The following is a 19,922-nucleotide window of genomic DNA, read 5'->3' as shown; positions in this document are numbered from 1 at the left end:
CCCAAACATGATGCTGGTCATACTTCTGGTAAGGGTAGAAAGGATGTTGAAAAGCCTACCAGGAAAGGCAGATGCCGCTATTTTAAAAAGACTAGCCATTTCATTCATGAATGCCAAAAGAGCATTGCAAAATAGAAGAAGAAAGAGTCTGGAATTGCAATTTTTGGCCACAAATGCAGGAAAAGATAACACCTCAGCAAATCTTGTAGAGCATGATTGGGATTTCTTCCCATGTAGTTATGATGCCTCTTGGTTTTCAAGGGTATTGACATTCTATGAAGGACTTATTTAACATGCTATAATGTGCTGCTGTTGGCAAGAAGGTATCTTGTGCCAACAACTATTCTTATCAAGTTGGAGGGATGAATGAGATTTTGCTTACAACCACTCTGATGGTTCAGATCTCCACATCCATGATGTTTTGTATATCTCGGGGATAAAGAAGAATTCACTTCCGTTCCCTCATTCACTAGAAGAGAATATCAAGTGATCTTTGAGGATGGCAAGTTTTAGAAGTAACCATAACAGAGGGTATACGCAACGGAAGATAGATTATGTGTAGCCCACAAACTCACACAGTGGTGCTTAGATGGAATCCAAAAACTTCATTCCTTAGTGTGCTCAACATACATGTGCAAGCAAGTAAATAGACATTGCTCATGTACAACCAGTAGAAGATATATTTCCATCCAAAAGATGGACAAAATATATATTTCCATCCAAAAGATGGACATTGCTCATGTAGAACCAGTAGTAGATATATTTCCATCCAAAAGATGGACAAAATACAAAATACAAGTCCAGAGTCCCACCAGAACGTGGTCCTCTGTACAACCAAAATATGTTGTTCACCTACCATCGTGGCACTTCTAGAACACTCAGCCTACGTGCTCCCATAGAACTTGAGTTGGCTTTGTTACCATGCCCACAAACACACCTCCAAGCTATCCCTCCCGGACAGCCACGTGTAAGGCAATGAATGCTCCTTTGATCCATACACCTTGCTGCCCTGGAAGGCAGCCAAGGGTGAAGTCTCGCACTGAGCTATGTCTGCAGCAATCAGCTCTTCTCTGGTCCTCCTCGATGTAGGCCCGAACCCTGCTGATCTGTTGCTCCATGAAATGAGTGAACCCAAGGCTTGCTTTGTGGGTACACCCCCATATGTGGCCTAATGGCTGCCCCTATGGACCTGCCTGACCACGTGGCAATCTGCCAATGGGCCAAGCCGTGTATAGCCCCAAGTTGGGGTCTTCTCAGGCTCCAAACCAGACCATACCTTGCTCCAAACAAGTGCCTATCAGCTCCCACTATCCCAACTGTGTTTTGGGACCTGTCCGGGTCCTGGAACACCTGCCCTTGCTCCATAGACACCTGCAGGCACCCATACAACGGGCGCCTGTTCTATACCATTTCTACAGGATCCAGATGTGCTAGCCTCATCTCCCATGCTGGGACACCTGCACAAACCTGCTCCCATCTATTCCTGACAGTCTTGTTGCAGTCCTGCACCCTTTTGGAGAGCTTTAACATGCCACGTACTTTCCTTTGTGTGCTGCCCACATGGCAGTCTATGCACTGCCCACGTGGCAGACCCCGTTCTTTGCTTTTCTCTGCTTGTATGCTGCCCACATGGCAGCCAAATGCTGCCCATATGGCAGCCCCAACACACCCAATTCTACGTCCCCCATGCCCTCTTCATATGGGGGCTTACATGGGGAGGTGACTTTTCCACACCCCCTCTCACCGTCACATCTTGGCCCAATCCCTCGTCGATGAAGATGCTCCATCAGCTCCCATGTCAAGGCCCTGTGGAACAATGAGGTGTTGATGTGGATTCCTGGTCTTTCAACCTGTCTTGACTCTTTTAAAAGTGCTCAATGTGTATATGTGTATTTGAGAGCTCTTTTAAAGAGAGAGAGAATCTGAAGATAATTATTTATGTTTTATATATAATTCATATAAAATACATTTTTTAAACCTATTTCTAGAAGAAACACCTGTCAAAATCTAGAAACGTTTTTTGTGACTATAGTCCGACTCAGCGCCAAGTGGGAAGGGGGGGACCTATGAAATCATGTACCCCTCGTCACAAAAGCTGGGGAGCCCAAAGTAGTCGTTCACTGTGCTACTGCCCCCTCCAAGTGGGAAGAAGGTAAGCCCTCTGGATAACTAACGGCCATCTGTGGAGGCCATTGTATATATCAAGTCGTATATAGCTCCCATCTCAAGTAGGTGTCTCCCATACCATGTCACATGTGGTGCATCATCTAACTATCTCTCTATCCTGAGATCTAATGGGTCCATCTCTGGTACTCGGAGAGGATCTGTCTCAAAGTCTAACAAACCCACTTGTCTATCCCTTGTGCATGTGTTGAAGTCACCCAAGAGAAGGACCTCTCCCTGCCTGGAGAACTCCATGATGTCATTATAAATCGTCACATATGGGCTGTGGCCCTCTACAATGACTTGACACGCTGCAATAAAAATCGGTTTGCATCAAGTGGCTGAATCCGAACCCAAATGTGCCGTGCATGCTCCTCCTTCCGCAAAACTGATATGAGTGCTCTGAGGTGTGATCTGAAGAGGACAGCCACGCCCCCAGAGCCTCGCGTCCCTGTATCTCTCCTCAAGGCTCATCTCTTTTCTGTAAGCTAACTCCTAACCGTACCCTGTCACAATGGGCAATCCTCTTTTTGGTCTTTCATGTGTCTCGGTATAGAAAATAATATCTCCATCTGTGTATCTCTGTAAGAAAGCTCCTGGATCAAACCACAGGGTACCATTACAATTCCAAACAGCAATGCTCAATCTGTCGTGTCTCTATTTCAAAGGCCCGACACCGTCATGCACTATCTGTAGCTCTCCCTCCTCTTTCTACCTTCTCCCGAATGATTACCTTACCATCTTTTTGGCTAGGACGAGTTGAGTCATTAGGATCCACATTGGACAGAAATACAATGATAGATGTGGAAGAAGTAGAGCAATGCCTTTTACCCCAAAAACATTGTGGTGGGAAGGGTGACATACCCTTACCAAAGTTTGTACCATTTGATGAGATTGAAGAGGGCTTGTTTGTTGCAGTTTGATCAGCTGATCCAAACTCAAACTTGGATGACCAAGGTGGCCCAATTTGGGTGGAAAATATTGCTAAGATAGCAAGGGATGAAAATGAAATTCCCATAGCATTCACACGTTTATGGTATGAACCAAAGCATTTAAAAGTCTCCCAAAAATATATACAATAAAGCAACTCTATGAGGGTTTCTTGTCGAAAAAACGTGAAAGAGGGCCTAATAGAGGTGGAAGTGAATAGCATTATTCATTGTTAGAAATAAAGGACTCAAAGCTTTAAAATATACTGCCCATGTTCCCTTCTGCCTTGCAACCAGCACTCGAGTCATCCCTTCTCTTCTGTGTTCTTGTTGCAAGAGCATGAGATCATCATTCAAGTATGGCCTAGTCCCCTTCAAGGCTACCCTCATGCTCATGAAGGTAGATTTGTCTACTAATGTCTAGAATTTCACTATCATAGATTTGGTTGGTTTGTCATCCTTTCCCACTCTCCAAGCTGCCTCGAAGGTAAGATTGACTCCCATCGTAGTGATAAATGCTTTGGCATCTGCCATCGCAATGTCCCTAACTGCTAGGCCTCTAAGAAGGACATTTAGAGCTTACTTTTTCTTCTCCTCTTCTTCTAAGGCATCAGAAATGAATTCTTTCTTTGTTGAGGCTGATGTGCCCTTACTAACCACCTCCTTCCATTCCTTCATTTCAGCCTTTCCTTTCATCATGTTTCTTTTGTAGTGTCATACGTAGGGCAGCCATCTGTTTCTTGAGCTTTTCATTCTCCGTCTTAGAGTATATTCAGCTCCTCATTAAGGGGTGGTTGAATCTCCCCTTCTTCAAGTGGATTGCGAGCCTTTAGCAATACATTTTCTTCCTTGAGATTGGCAACATGAACTTCTAGTTCTTTTATCATTGATGTGTCATCATAGCTGGTCTTGGCATCAACCATACAGGTCATCTCCTCTTGCATCTTACCAAGTTGGATCCGCATTTGTATGTACATTTCAGATTACCATTTGTCAATTCCCCTTCCAACGAGGCACACATATCCTGCATGATTGCATCAATGTCCATCTCTTTCTGCCCCCAAACTTCTTTTGCAAGTTTTCAATGTCCACATACTGCATTTTAGATACTTCCTTTATGGTATTTATGTATGATTTAATGTGCTCGTCGCTTATCTTCTGGATACTAGCCCAAATGGCACTGTACTTCCTCTCTTTTTCCCCTCTTTTCTTTCTGTCCGGTGAGCTGTCCATGCTGTGGCCACAAGAGAACAAGTGACCTACGATAGAGGAGTGCCATGTGGGCAGCAAACAGGCTGCCACGTGGGGCACACAGGATACCATGTGGACTTGGTGGGACTGAACAAAGGGCCCAGCATGTAGGGCTAAGTGGCCGTGGTAAAGGGCAGTTTTTAGGCTTAAAAGGCACAGATTTGGGGCATGCAACCCCAAGAAAAAGGAGCCACTGAGTGTATATCCAGGAACATTCCCAAACTCATCCTCTAAAAACACAACATAGTGCAGTTTCAATCTCACGGGAGTCACTCATAAGATTGAAAACCACAAACTCCATCACGCATAGCAGGGACTAGCTACTATGACATCCCCACTGACGTCATCAGCGCCCAACAGTGGGTGCAGACCATAGTATAAAGATATGCTCTCAGACATACAAATCCACACACCCACACATACTTGAGCATCCATTTATACAAAGTCTTCGTACTGAGTTTCTGTCGGCACTCAGGAGGTGAAAGGCAGACCCAACCATGACGAAGGCTAGCACTAAAGGAGAAGGCTAATCAAAAAGTAGTCCAAAATCTCTTCATTCAAGCTACAACTGATTGTGAATTCTATACGATTTCATTTTAGTCTCTCCCGAACGAGCATCTAAATCTAGCTGATAGGGCAATGCACCATTTAAGATAGAAAGAATTATCGCAATACCAGCAGGCCGCAACTTGGACGAAAACTTCACAAGGTGAAATTTGCATGTCTGCTAATACGGCAAAAGCATATACCTAGATGAATCCAAGAACATTCCTAAACTCATCCTCTAAAAACACAACATAGTGCAGTTTCAATCTATAAGAGTAAAAACCATAGACTCCACAGAGTGGGCTGGTGGGAGGGTCTGGTCGCCCACAGAAAGGCAGGTCATCGGCCAAGCATTAGAAGGGGCTTGGAATACCCTGTGTGGGTTTGATCAGGTCTGTGACTGGTTGGCCCACATAAGCAAGTCTGGTCATCCCATGAACAGACTGGGTGGGCCAGATGGGGTGCAAACAGCCCTTCACCTATATAAGAGGGCATGGGCCCTTAGTCCCCTAAACCAACCAGCAAGGCAATGAAGCTCAGAAAGTGCAGCACAAAGAGGGCATCAGTGGTGGCAGCATAATCTTTGGGCACCAGGCTGAGCAAAAGAGCTGCACAGATGAAAGGTATTGAGGGTGCCTTTGTAACAGATTTGCTCACTTGGAGCAATACATATGCATGCTATTTTGGGTGCTACATTGCTGTGTACATAACTCTTCCAGATCTGCTTGTTTCTTTGAAGTATACTTGTGTGGACACGTCATTATTAGTAAGGTTTTGAGTGTTGCTAAATCTGGGAACATTCCGCTATGGTATTCTAGCATGATATTAGAGCTCCGTCTCTAGTCCACCTGGGCGTGAAGGAAGAAAGCATATCTTGCCATCTTCATGGTGGGAGATTAACTCCTAAGCAGACCGCTACTTGCAAGGCCATGTGAAGAAATCCTTGGTAAGACTGGAGAGCCCTAACGATTAGTATTGCTGCATGGTCCTCCTTGATAAGGTCTTGGCGATTAGCTACTAATTATGAGACCTTACATGGACATTTCTACAAACGGTCCTCTCCTTTTGATCTAGGTAAGGTAAAACCTGTAGATGAAAACTTTACTTAGCCCAAATGGAAGCCAAGGACTACATTTCTTACTCTCATTAGAGAACCTCAGATTGATTGATGATGAGTATGTGGCTTCACTGGAGTACACACTCTTTCGAAATCCTTTGTGACACTAGAGAGCCCTAGGATTAGTATCGCTGCATGGTCCTCCTTTATAAGGTCTTAGCCATTGGCTACTAAATAGGGATATTTCTACAAAGGGTCCTCTCTGTTTTATCTGGGTGCAAAGGCAAAAACGTGTAGATGAAAACTCTACTTAGCCTAGATGGAAGCCAAGGATTACATTTCTCTCTCATTTGAGAACCTCAAATAGATTGATGATGACTATGTGAGCTTCACTAGACTCACACAAAACAGTGTGTACTCCATCTTGCTAGAAATCGACCAACAGAGGGTACGCACAGCGGAAGACTAATAGAATAGCCCAGGAGCTCACACAGTGTGCGTGTGGGAGTGGAATCACAAACTTCTTAAACTTATGTGCATCACATAGATGTGCAGACTCATCAATAGACAATAATCCAGCCAGATATAGAAGCTACCAAAACAATATATTTCTGTCCAAAACTATGGACTCCCACCAGAGCGTGGTCCTTTGATCTTACCACAAGGTACTTCTACTATCTGCCGGATATCTCTGGACTTGATCACGCGTGCTCCAACTCAAGCGTATGATCTTACCACAAGGTACTTCTACTATCTGCCAGATATCTCTAGACTTGATCCCGCGTGCTCCAACTTGAGCGTATGTAGACTCTCCATCTAGATCTCAGCTTCTTGCTGCTCTCCATCTAGATCTCAGCTTCTTGCTGCCCTTGTAGACAGCCAAGTCCCAGCCTCAAGGAGAACTCAGTCTGCAGCCTCTATTGCACTCTTCTGCCCCCTGGAAGTAGGCCTGAAGATGTGTGCACTACTGCTCCTGCTGCTCACAAAACTGCTGGTGTGCTGGATGTGTTTATGCCCCCCAAGGGGCCCCTTTTATAGGGGCAGATGGCTCCTCAAAGTCCACCGACCAGCAGGGTGCTGGCCGACTTAACTGCCCCTCCAACCGACCCCACAAGGCCCTATTTATTGTGCTTGTTTTAGGGCTGTGTGCTGGCCGACCTGGTTGGCCAGCCAACCAGCCAGCCCAGCCCTATTTAAGGGCAGGGCCATGCCCATATGCAGATCCTTTTGGCCAGCTCTGCTTGCAGGTCATGTACCTGCCTACAGTCTCCTGCCATGCTGCCGTACTGCAGCCGTACCTGTGCTGATGTCACCCGCCACGTGTCGCCATGTTCAGGGCCTGTTTGCAGGCTATGACCTGCCGACTACCCTCTCCACTTGGCCAGCCATGCAGGCGCCTCCAGTTGCACCATCTGTCACCTCTACCAGGTCCTACAGTGCCTAGATCCCATGCTTGTATGCTGCCCACATGGCAGCTCATGTGCTGCCCATGTAGCAGCCCCATTCTCTGTCCATGTGGTAGACTATCCATGCCTAGGTCTACCTCCCCCATGCTCTCCTCATATGGGGGCTTACAAATGGGGAGGTGACCTTTCCAACACCCCCTCTCACCAACACATCTCGGCCAAATGCCAACACGTCGATGACGATGCTCCAATAACTCCCTGGTCGTAGTCCTCTGGAATATTTCGATGTCGAAATTTTTTCCTAGCTTTTCGTCTAATGGCTCCTGCTCCACCAGGTCTGGTTCCACTTCCACACACCATCCTGGTACACAGGTCCATCTTTGGTAGCATCTCCTAGCACCACCACCTTCAGTCATGTTCCCGCCTTTGAACTCGAGCAATCTGGACACCAAGATCTTCTAGTTCGTCCCCTCATAATGGAGTCTTCCAGGCACCATGCTCTAAGGCTCTGTCTCTACCCGTCCTTCCTTTGGCAAGGTCCGCAACAAGAGAATATCTCCAAATAACCTGGACCACGAACTCTCACTGAGCTCTCAAGCAGGTACTCTTCTAGCTTCAGTAGACCTTGTCCATCAACTTCCAGCAATCTGTGTCAGAGATTTGAAGAAGAATATAACTGAAATGTGTGAATGCCCAAAGGGCTGAATACAACTGTATGGAGGGGCTGAAACCCTCAACTGCAAAACTCGAAAGAAACTAGACTACCTAGATGAGGTGAATCCTCCATAGATCCTTGAAGAGGCTAAGGCTATGAAGGCCTGAGGAGTGGAGGACTCGTGCCAGTTGGCCTTGATGGTACTGAGGAGGCTACCTCGGAGTTTCAAAAGCTTTGTTACATCTGTGACAGCAGGACAGAGGACCAAACCTTTTGACTTTTGAGGAGTTGGGTCCATTACTGCTCCAGGAAGAAGCTAGGGAGAAGCTCTACAACGACGACAAAGATGACAAGGCTTTGCTGGCAAAGGATTACACTGGCAAAGGAAAGGGCAAGCCTAACGGTAGCAAGTCCAAGAAGGATAACTCTGATGATGAGGACACTTCCCAAAAGAGTCTATTGTGACACGCCAAGCCATTTTGCGAAGGATTGCAGAAAGAAGAAGGCGGATTAGAAAGACAAGGAGTCGTCCGACTCAGATTCAGAGGGTAACACAAAGCCAAAGCTAATGTAGTAGTCCAGTCCCTCAGGGTGACAATGCAACAATACAAATCCCAAACTGCACAAGTCATTGAGGGCTACAGCGAGCTGCTGCTCCTCCCCGTTCCCCTGCTGCTCCCCCTCCCTCAGCCCGTCTCTCTCCCCCCTCAGCCTGTCCCTAGCCCTTCCCTGCTGCTCCGCCCCCTCCCCCCCTGCTGCTCCGCCCCCTCCCCCTGCCTGTCCCTCGCTCCCTCCCTCTGCTGTCCCGCCCCCTCTCCCTGCTGTCCCGCCCCCTCTCCCTGCCTCCGTCCCCTCCCCCCTGCTGCTCCGCCCCCTCTCCCTGCCTCCGCCCCCTCCCCCCTGCTGCTCCCCCCTCCCCCCTGCTGCTCCGCCCCCTCTCCCTGCCTCCGCCCCCTCCCCCCTGCTGCTCCGCCCCCTCTCCCTGCCTCCGCCCCCTCCCCCCTGCTGCTCCCCCCTGCCTCCGCCCCTTCCCCCCTGCTGCTCCGCTCCCTCTCCCTGCCTCCGCCCCCTCCCCCTTGCTGTCCCGCCCCCTCCCCTGCTGTCCCGACCCCTCCCTGCTTGCTCTCCCGCCCCCTCTCTTCCTCTCACTCCTCCCTTTCTTCTCCTCTCCTTTCCCCTCTCAGCCCCTCCCTCCCTCTCAGCTTGCCCCTCTCCCCTCTCAGCCCCAGCCCCTCTCCTCCTTCCCTCCCCTTCCCCCCTGCTTCCTCTTAGCCTCCTTTCCCCTCCCTTGCCCCTCGCAGCTTTTTTGGAACGGAAGGAGCTTTTTTTTTCTGTTCGAGTCGGCCTCCTCACCTTGATTGGCGATGGATTCTCCGTCAGCCAATCCTACTCCATCTCCACCGGCCGCGAAAACTATCACTTTCTCTAAAGACGAGTTGCAGCAGCTCAAGAAGGATGTAGAGATTGAGTGCTCTACCACTTTGCTAGCACGCATCTTCGGGTCTCACCCTTCCAGATCCCAAGCCAGAGACTGGATGCTTGCGGCTCTCCCCCCAGACCTCGCTCCTCGATTGGTAGATGTTCGCCTTCTGGGACGAGGTTTTTTCCAGGTTGTTTTTGACACTCCAGAGGCTGCGAGCACTGTGCTCAAGGCCGAGTTTTTACACCTGGGACACAGGAAGATCTTCTTTGAAGCCTTTCACCTTGGTTTCGACCCAGTAGAGGCAGATAAGAAGTTCTTCTCGCTCTTCATCAGGTTCCCCGGGCTTCCCCAGGTTTACCATCGACTTCTTTCTGTTATTGGGGAGCATTTTGGGCAGTTGCTGAGATCCCACCCCTCCTTGATTTGCCATTGACTGCAGCAGAGGCAACCAAGGCTGATGGGGTTCCTAGAGTTAGGGTCCTTTGCAAGGATCCTAACCTCGAGATGGACCACGTCATGATACAGCGCCCGGATGGTTCCTTTTTTCGCCAGAGAGTGGAGATTTCAGGCAGGCAGGACCAGTGCAGGATTTGCAGGACCTCGGGACACTTTGCCAGGGATTGTCCCAGGAAGAAGAAAAGGCCTAAGAAGCCCTCTGGTACAGCTACCGCCTCAGGGCATCGACAGGGGGGACAGGGGGGGGATTAGACCCGGCACTTGCCCCTCGACCTCGACAGATGGGTGGTACAGGTCCAGCTCCTGCTCCTCGTTCTTCACGTGGCGGTCCTGCTCAGTCAGGTGGTGGTACAGGTCCAGTACCTATTCCTCGGCCTCGTCAGGGGGGTGGTACAGGTCCTTCACCTGCTCCTCGACCCCCACCTCCCTCAGGCACACGCGACGTTTTACAGTGGGTTCCAGTACGTGTGCAGGTCCCTCCTTCAGTTCACGAGGGTACCTTAGTAGACTCTGCTTCACCTCGAGCTGTCCTTCCTGTCCCACCTTGCACAGTCCGAGACGCTGAAGCTTCGACCTCCTCCCCAGTTGCAGCTTCTTCCTTAGATCCAGCACTGCCAGATGTTCCTCTTGAGGACGGAGAGATTTCCGCGACTGGGCAGACACCGTGTAGAGAGCCTTCCTCACTCCCTCCCTTGGACAGGGGGAAGGGGATAGCTTACACTGTTGATCCTCTTCCCTCACAAGGGATCCTTCGTACTCCGGTGTCTGGATTGCTCCACAGGAACTCGTTTTCAGCCTTGGCAGAGAGTTCAGATTTCCCAGAGGAGGAGTTTGTGCCCGCTACTTTTGGGGAGCCAGTGGTTGGATTTCCTGTTGACAGGGCTTCTTCTTCAGGTGCTAGGATTCTTTCCCCTATTGACTTTCCTCCACTGGGTTCCTTCCCTCCTTCCTCGAGCAGGAGGTCTTCCCCTGTTGAGGGGTTTGTTTCCGCCACTAGGTCGGGTAAGGTGTTCCACTCTACATCCTCCCGTCGATGAGGATTATCAGTTGGAACATACAGGGCCTAGGTGGCGTCCCACATCGCCGCCGTAGACAGCTGATCCGGGATCAGCTTCATCCAGGTGTTACTGGGGGTCCCATTGATATATTATTTATTCAAGAGCACAAGCTGGATTATAGAGATTGTGCCAAGTCAGGCAAGTTGCTTTCAGGACATACTTTTTGGTCGCCTGCTTTGGGCACTAGGGGTGGCACTTCTATTTCAGTTTCGCATTCGGTTCTCCCCTTAGTTGTTGGGCACGGAGTCATTATCCCCTCTAGAGCTCAGTGGATTATTCTTTTGATTGGAGGGCGTAAGGTTGGCTTCCTCAACCTATATGCCTCCAACATTAGAGGGGAACGTGTCCTTATGTGGAAGACTTTGCTCTCCTGGGCCCCCATTGTGGATTCTTGGGTGATTGGAGGTGACTTTAACATGGTCGAGTTACCTTCAGACAAAAAAGGGGGTAGAGAAGGCGGACTTCACTCTTTGGAGAGAGCAGCTTGGGATGCCTTCCTTTTCCATTTCTGTGGCAGAGATACTTGGTGTGATGATGCCTTTCTTATTCAGCCACAGTCCCTCCTGTTCTCTTGGTCGAACAGGAGGCAACAGATGCCTATTCATGCACGCATTGACAGATTTTATGTAGATGACTGGGCACTAGACAGAGGTGGATCGGTATGCATTGCTGCGGGGGTTTCCACCTCAGACCATTTCCCTGTTGTTCTGGCTATCTCAGAGCCTCACTTGAGAGGCCGATCTGCCAGCATCAGGATTCCAGATGCCTTTTACACAGAGGAGGACCTTACAGAGGCAGCCCTACGGATATGGTTTGCTCATGTCCAGGGAGGGCAGCCACATCCTTCACATTTAGCCGCTGCCCTCTCTGGTATTAGCGACTTTTACTGCTCAGTTGCTTCTACCAGAAGACGAGATATTCTCAGACGTGAGATTGGTGTTCGCCAGCAGTTAGCAGCTTTGCAGAGGGAAGAGCAGAAACGGCCGTCAGATGCTTGGATTCAGGAGCGCCTTGCTGCAGCGAGGGCTCATCTGCAGTTATTGCTTGATCAGAGAGCAGAGTATGCCTTTCATGCACGGGAGTCCTTCTGGATTCAGATGGGTGGTAGAGTCAATAAACACTTTTTCTCTACTCTTGGCCCTAGACATAGTAGAGAGAGTGTATCTCAGCTTATTGACTCACATGGGGTTTTACAGACAGAGCCAGATGACGTCTTACGCATAGCTTCAGATTTCTATGCCACCCTCCTTACTGCTGATCCTGAGACACACGATATAGAGGATGCTAGACAGGCTATTTGGCAGAGTATCCCAGTGTTGGTGAATCCGGATATGCAGGTTCTACTTGACGCACCTTTCACCAACACAGAGTTCAGGACTGCACTTTCAGCCCTTCACAAGGGCAAGTGCCCAGGTTTAGATGGCCTCACACCGTCCTTTTTCATTGCATTTTGGGATATGATTGGAGACTATATTACTTCAGCCATGCAGGCCATTTGGGACTCTGGCGAGATGCCTGAATCGCTTACAGAGGGCCTCATCCACCTTATCCCAAAAGGAGGTAGCAGAAATTTATTGTCCCAGTGGAGGCCTATCACACTTCTGGGGACTTGTTACAAGATTCTGGCCAAGGCTATCAGCCTCCGATTGCAGCCACTTCTCCCTGATCTTATCCACGACACTCAGACGGGATTTGTGCATGGCAGAAGTATTTTTGATAACATTTTTTCTTTCTGGGAAGCTTCAGAGTGGGCCATGCAGAGTGGCCAGAATCTTGCCATTCTACTGTTGGATTTTGAAAAAGCTTATGACAGAGTAGATTGGAGTTTTTTGGAGGGCACCCTTCTACGCTTTGGATTCACTGATGTTTGGATCAGAGGTGTTTCCTCTTTGTACAGATCAGCCCATAGCCAGGTACTTATTGGTGGGGTAAGGGGTGAGAGATTTCAGATTTCGAGATCAGTCCGTCAGGGATGCCCCCTTGCTCCTTTCCTTTTTTTATTCGTGGCCGAAGCTATGAGCATCTATGTTAGATCTCAAGCTGACATCTTTGGGCTGAGACTTCCTATCAGAAGAGAAGAGGAGCTGCTTGACAGTGAGTTGGCTGATGACACAGCGATTTATTTGGATGCCTCTCCACAGACATTGACTTCTTTCAGGACAGCATTGGATTTATTTTGCTTGGCGGCAGGGGCGCAGATAAATTGGCATAAATCCAATGGCTTTTGGATCAGTGATGAGGACACTCCAGTTTGGGGACTTGACATAGGGTTCACTTGGGTTCAGAGGGGTGTGCCTATCAGGTATTTGGGCTGCCAGGTCGGCTTGGGTATTTCTACCACGCAGCAGTTTGCTCCCGTGTTGGAGAGCATCAGAAGGAAGCTTCTCTTTTGGAGCTCAGCCAAGCTGGATCTTGCCTCTAGAGTTGTGGTGGTCAACCAGGTCCTCTTGGCCACGGCCTGGTTTATTTGTTCATGTTGGTGCCGTTCCAGGGACTGCATCATTCAGCTCAGAAGACCGATCAGGAACTTTCTCTGGAGTGGGCTTGATGGCACAGCAGATGCCTTAGCCAGAGTGGCTTGGGAGACCCTCATCCTCCCTACACAGGATGGGGGTCTCAATATTATTGATCCAGATTTACAGTGCAGAGCCTTACTTTGCAAGATAGTGGTGCGAGGACTTATGCCAGGACAGGAACCGTGGAAGGACTTTCTTATCAGCAGCATACAGAGGTGCACACCTTCCTCAGGAGGAGACTGGATGAGCAGTGTTAGATGGATCTTCACCTCAGCACACCTCAGATCACCTTCATCCCCTCTCATGGTTGCCATTCTGAAAGCTTGGGCTAGTTTCAGAAGCTCTCTTCGGAGGATTCCTCCTTCCTCCCGGGAAGAGATTGATAGGCAGCCCATCATGTGGAACGACAGTATTTTAGATGATCGTGGCAGACCACTGGGTGCCTCACCCTACATGCAGTGGGCCAGGTGGGAGAGGGGACCTGCTTCTTCTTTAGGATCTTGGAAAGCCTTCCGTAGGCTTCCAGAGGAAACCAAGTCAAGGTTGACAGGACATCTCAGAGGGAGTGCAGGGAGGATCTTACAGATTGAGACAGCCCTTCCAGAGGCTTGGATAGACACAGATGATATGCCTCTCACTACCTCCACTTGGGCAGGTACTTTCTCGAGAGGCGGGGTTCCACTTCAGGTCTTAGCCTTCCGAGATGCACAAGAGGATGCTTTAGTTTTCAGTGTCCAGGATGGTGGCAGATTGCTCAGATCTACAGATGATATATTGCTTGAGTCTGCTTTTCAGCCTATCAGGGTCATAGGCCTTTTGATGCAGGGATCAGATTCAGAGTGGTTCTTGGACCCTGACCCCCAGTTACTCTCCACCGGGTCTTGGAGACTTTGGCTCTATGGAGGAGTTCCCATCAGGTATTTACAGTGGGACCCCGGAGAGTGGGAGTGGATTGACGCGGGGCATCGAGAGAAGACCATCCCCTTCTTTCGTTACACGGTCAGTAATGCCAGAAGATTTCAGCTCAGTAGTAGAGGCTGGAGACCCTCCAGAGTTCCTCATTGGGAGACTTTTGGTATTACTGCAGATCAGCAGAGGTACTTCTGGAGGAGGCTCTGGAAATCCCACAGGAATAGAAAGATCACTATCTTCTTTTGGCTTTCTATTCATGGAGGGATTGCAGTGAACCTTTGGAGGTCCAGATTCGGAGCCGACCCTACTTGCCCTCGTTGCCTTTCTGCTTCGGAGTCTATTCAGCATTGCTTATGGGATTGCAGACAGGCGAGATTGATTTGGATGGGGATAGCCAGGATCTTCAGTCACTTTGCCCATTCCCCACTCTTTATGACTTGGGGCTCGGTGGCTTGGCTTTCTCTTACAGGACCTCAGGTTTTCTATGAGGGACTTGACTCCTCCCGGGCCATTTCGGTTCGACGTCATCGGGTTGAGCTCTGCTCGTTGGATGTGGTTCCACACCGTCCTTTTACAGCTGTACATGCCTCTGTGGATACTTCTTGGGAGATTATAGCGAGCATAGCAGCCTGGCATATCTGGAGATCCAGATGCACAGAGGCTATGGAGGGTACTCAGGTTCATCCCTCGCACACATTGGCTAGTATCTGGACAGACATCGTACACACTCTGATGGCCGTATGGACGGGTATACAGGGGGACTCCCGTGCAGCCTCAGCTAGGAGGGTTTCTTTCTTCAGGGAATGGAAGGATTCTCCTTTCTTCTCTGAATCTACTACAGGGTTGAGATGGCACTTTCAACCTCAGCCTTGGTTTCTTTCCACCTCACTCTGAGGGGGTTTTTTATTATCCTCATGATTTCATGATGTATTCCGCTTTGAGCTTGCTCTCGCGGGTTTTTGTTCTTACTTAATAGAAGTCTTTTTCATGGAAAAAAAAAAAAAAGCTAATGTAGTAATCGAAGAGTTGTTCTTGGTGACATCTCCGTGTGTTACTGAGGTCAAATATGTCGACCTAGAAACCACAGTGATGATGTCTGACGTTGAGATGTGGGTCGATAGGGAGTCAGAGACCTTTGTGAAGGTAAAGGACAGCATGGAGTGCTTGGAATCTTCCAGGGTGCATGGCTGTTGATACTGACACAAGCGTAGGATTTCATGTTCAGATGGTTGCTGTCATTTAGAAGGGGGTAGTACTGGATTACACTGGTTATTGGTATGTGCCTCGATGAGGTGCATGGTTTGCTTTCAGAGCAAGCACACACGTAGTACGACGATCTGGTATGTACTTGATATTCTTAATTTGAGTCTTAATAGCATGCTGCGGAGAGAATCTTCTCTTCCTATGTCTCAGGTAATGCGAGATTGGAAGGAATGGGCTTGCTTCGAAGGCAGAAGGGAATCCATATCCAAGTTGTAGAGCTGATGCTAAAGAAGCAAGATCCATGATGTGTTATCTGTCTCGTACAGATCCTTCATAATGGCCCACGCCTCTACTGACGTGTTGGCCATCTGGATGTGAGGAAGCACAAAGTTCACCGTAGTCCCTATGATCAATGCCAGGATGTGGGCATCTTTATCTTCCCAAGCTTCGAGTTCCTCTCCATCTACTGGTATGAGTATCTCCCCCTTGTTATCCACCATATTCTTCAGCTTCACCTCGGCTCCCATTGTCAGTTTCCACAACTTCCGAGCCACTAAATAACTCCATACCATCACCTTCCAGGGGTAATTTGTCCCATCCAGTTTCCCAGACTCTCCAAAGTTAGGGATCGTGAAAGCAAGAAATCTAAGGGAGGAGGAAGGGAGAGAAGGGGCTGAAGAGGCTTTTAAAATAGACATCTCTGTTGCTAAACCACATAGCAAAGTTGAACAAACTCAACCTTCCATAGACCAGAACTTCGTATGCACCTAATTGAACCTGAGCCACCCTCCTCGCAAGGGCACTATCCTCCAATTGTGGAAGTCAATTCCCAAGAGCTTCTGAATCAGGGTCATCCTTCAACAAGATCTCTGCTTTCAAGCTCCCACACCTGTGAGCCTCCTACTTGGGCTTTGATACCATGTTAGAAATCAACCAATAGAGGGTACGCACAGCGGAAGACTGATAGAATAGCCCAAGAGCTCACACAGTGTGTGGGGGGGAGTGGAATCACAAACTTCTTAAACTTATGTGCATCACATAGATGTGCAGACTCATCAATAGAAAATAATCCAGCCAAATATGGAAGCTACCCAAAACAATATATTTCCGTCCAAAACTATGGACACAACAAAAGAGAGAGAGATCCAAAGTCCCACCAGAACGTGGTCCTTTAATCTTACCACAGGGTACTTCTACTATCTGCCGGATAGCTCTAGAGTTGAGCCCGCATGCTCCACCTCGAGCGTATATAGACTCTCCGTCCAGATCTCAGCTTCTTGCTGCCCTTGTAGACAGCCACCCCTCCAACCGACCCCACAAGGCCCTATTTATTGGGCTGTGTGCTGGCCGACATGGTTGGCCAGCCGACCAGCCAGCCCAGCCCTATTTAAAGGCAGGGCCATGCCCATCCTTTTGGCCAGTTCTGCTTGCAGGTCATGTACCTGCCTACAGTCTCCCGCCATGATACCGTACTGCAGCTGTACCTGTGCTGATGTCACCCGCCACGTATCGCCATGTTCAGGGCCTGTTTGCAGGCTATGACCCTGCCCACTACCCTCTCCACTTGGCCCGCCATGCAGGCGCCTCCAGTTGTGCCATCTGTCGCCTCTACCAGGTCCTTCTTCAGCACCTAGATCCCATGCTTGTATGCTGCCCACATGGCAGCTCATGTGCTGCCCATGTGCCAGCCCCATTCTCTGTCCATGTGGCAGACTGTCCATGCCTAGGTCTACCCCCCCCAAGCTCTCCTCATATGGGGGCTTACAGATGGGGAGGTGACCTTTCCAACACATCTCCTGCAATGCCTTAATGAAAGTATGCAACTCAAAGGCTTCACTAACACAAAACAAAACAAGCAGACCATGTACATACTTATGGACAGGAGGTTGAAAATGTTGAAGAAATACTTCAATTTTCAGTTCACGATTGTCAATGTTGCAGGGTTATATTTAATGGATTAGTTGTTAGCCCTATGCCTTCCAAGCGTTTGACAGCCTGGAGATGGTAAGACTATCAGATTAACGACAAAGACTTCTCAGCTTACATCTTATTGAGCCCACTTGAAACAATAATTATCGGTAGGCCAATAAATAAAGGATACCGGAACCTTAGCATGCACGTATAAGCATCAATCCATACCAAAAGGAGATGGACAATATGAAAGTGAGGCGTACCTTGAGCTCCAATCTGCCAACCCGAGCCTGTGTAACAAGCAAAGTTGGCGGAAGGCCAATGGCCGCATGAAGAACTTCTCCATTGATGTCTGCAAAAAAGAATACAGAGCAATCCAAAGTATACTACATCATTCCTGTTCTTCTGGTTTCACAATGAAGGAAGACAGACTGCGTGTAGTCAATCATTCGCAATTAGCTGATCGCTTCTGAGATTTTCCAAGTTATTTCAAAGTAAACACGTCTAAATCAGGATATATAACTCCGGTGGACTTTGATTGTAGTTTTGAGACAGAAAGGGAGTGAGTTATAACTTATCAGAATGTAAGGCTAATCGCACATTGTACGGTGTACCGTCCCAACATGACGAGCACCGTTACACTTAGGCCGCAAAAATCTCACGAGTACAACAGCTGCACTAACCTAAACCTCTTCTATATGAGAATAACAAGGTGGCAGAACACACCTAGATTGCGGAGTTGAACTGTGCGGCCTTGTAGTTTGAATTGCTCCCTGGTAAATGACTTCAGCCAATATTTCAGTTTGGACTCTAAAGCTCTTGCGAGAAGTGACTCCATGTCTCATATCTGAAAGACAACAAGCCCTAAACTCGAGCTTTACTCATTGCAACGCTGAAAAGGCGAGAACTTATGTTGTATCATTCTTAGTATCTATCCACCAGTCCAAAGAAATCCTTTTGCTAAAACGAGTTCTTCGACCTTTTGTTGCGACTGTAGCCCATCCAGACTAAAAGAAATTGGCAGTCTCATATTAAGCAAGATAAGTTCTCGCTCAGTGACAATTTGAAGGGGCATGTTGAAGGCGAATTGCCATGAAAGGCTGAGGAAAACGGCTAAGGATTTTCAACTGCATCAGCGATCGTCCACACAGTTATCCGAAACTCATAGAATGGAACTCAACGATGCGGGAAATGAATGACCCGACAAGAATTACTGCTCCCGAGAGGCCAAGAAGAGGTGCATTACGCAGGACTACTCGGAGGAGAGGCTGGCGATGCGAGGAGGAATGCGGGGGCAATCGGAAGGGAGAACGGGACTCCAAACGGTGCCAAGAAGCGACAGATCTCAAGGAAAATGTGGTGGCAGGATGAAAGCTGCAAGAGGCAAGCAACTGGGAGGGGGGAAATTCTTGAGGGGATGGGAAGCAAAAGTGTGAGGGATGAATTGAAAATGCGAAGAGCATACAAGGAGATTACAGATGAGAGGAGGACGGCAAGAAGCTGGTGGCCGCCATAGCCGAGCTCTGAAGGAGCTCGCTCTTTAGAGAAATTGCATCAGTCATCTTCCTCTTTTTCTTTAAGGCCTTTGTTCCCATGTAAGTATTGGAAATTTAATATTAAAGATAAAATAAAGAGGCCCAAGTACGATAAAAAAAGAGTCCCATGTAAGTATTGATTCCTTTGTTAGCATTGCCCCACTAGGGGCAGGCTACAGCAACGATTTACTTCCGAGTCTAAACCGGACTTGCTTAAGTTGCAAAGGAACTTTCCAAAAAGAAACCTCGGCGGGCGTCTCTCTCACCCCTTCCCGTCTCTTGTTGCCTCATTTCTATGCCATTCTCCCCATGATCTTCGATTAGTTTTGCCCACTCTAGTAGATATATGCTTTTACCCTGCTACAAGGGTGGTAGATACTAGGGATTCCTAAGATACTCCAAGGACATTGCAAACACAAGACGCTGGCATTCGAAGCGCAGAGGAGGAAGAGCAGCAAGCAAACCTCGTCAGCCTCAACTATAGACTCGAAGGTAGGAAAGGGTGATTGTATTGTTTGTTGCTTGACTTTGCTTACACTCCAGTATTCAATCATGTAATTCTTTGTAGATGCTGTATCATTGTAGATGGTGTATCACAATGGCACTCATTTCCAAAACGAAAAATTGTGGGAAGTGCTTCCAGCACCTTGTGCCACTTGTTATTAATAATTAAAGTAATGATTGAAGTTCCCCCCCCTGGCTTCACGCTTTCAACAGAGTGCTACATTGAAATGACAACGAAGAGTATGTTGATCGACACTGGAGGAGGACACACCACCTGATGATGCCCACCCACACAAGCGCTCTATGCTGATTGTGACGATGGAGGGCCGTGGTGGCAAATCGGATTGGTAGTTTGCCTCCCCATGTTCTTGGGGGTACACCTGTGCAATGCCCACCC

General features: G+C 48.5%; 1 protein-coding gene across 3 annotated transcripts in view; it reads right to left on the bottom strand.

Annotated features, from left to right (window-relative positions):
- LOC147894356 (amino-terminal region of chorein) overlaps positions 1-19,038 on the bottom strand; it is a 99,000-nt gene extending 79,962 nt beyond the window's left edge. Inside the window, exons 1-3 of one of the 3 annotated variants that reach the window (XM_087384449.1) lie at positions 18,466-19,038; positions 18,213-18,333; positions 17,750-17,838 (exon numbers count right to left, since the gene is read on the bottom strand). In XM_087384449.1, coding sequence (XP_087240575.1) covers positions 17,750-17,838; positions 18,213-18,324 — 201 coding nt within the window. In that variant the 5' untranslated portion in view covers positions 18,325-18,333; positions 18,466-19,038. Of the gene's footprint in view, positions 1-17,749; positions 17,839-18,212 lie in introns of those variants that run through there. The other 2 variants (XM_087384452.1, XM_087384450.1) reach the window with 2 other exon arrangements.
- Positions 19,039-19,922: the final 884 nt, after the last annotated feature.

Source organism: Dipteris shenzhenensis, chromosome 14 (assembly GCF_047967505.1).
Source record: "Dipteris shenzhenensis isolate YYH24624 ecotype China chromosome 14, Dip_SZ_1.0, whole genome shotgun sequence".
Classification (NCBI taxonomy): domain Eukaryota; kingdom Viridiplantae; phylum Streptophyta; class Polypodiopsida; order Gleicheniales; family Dipteridaceae; genus Dipteris; species Dipteris shenzhenensis.
This window is presented reverse-complemented; position numbering and strand designations above follow the sequence as displayed.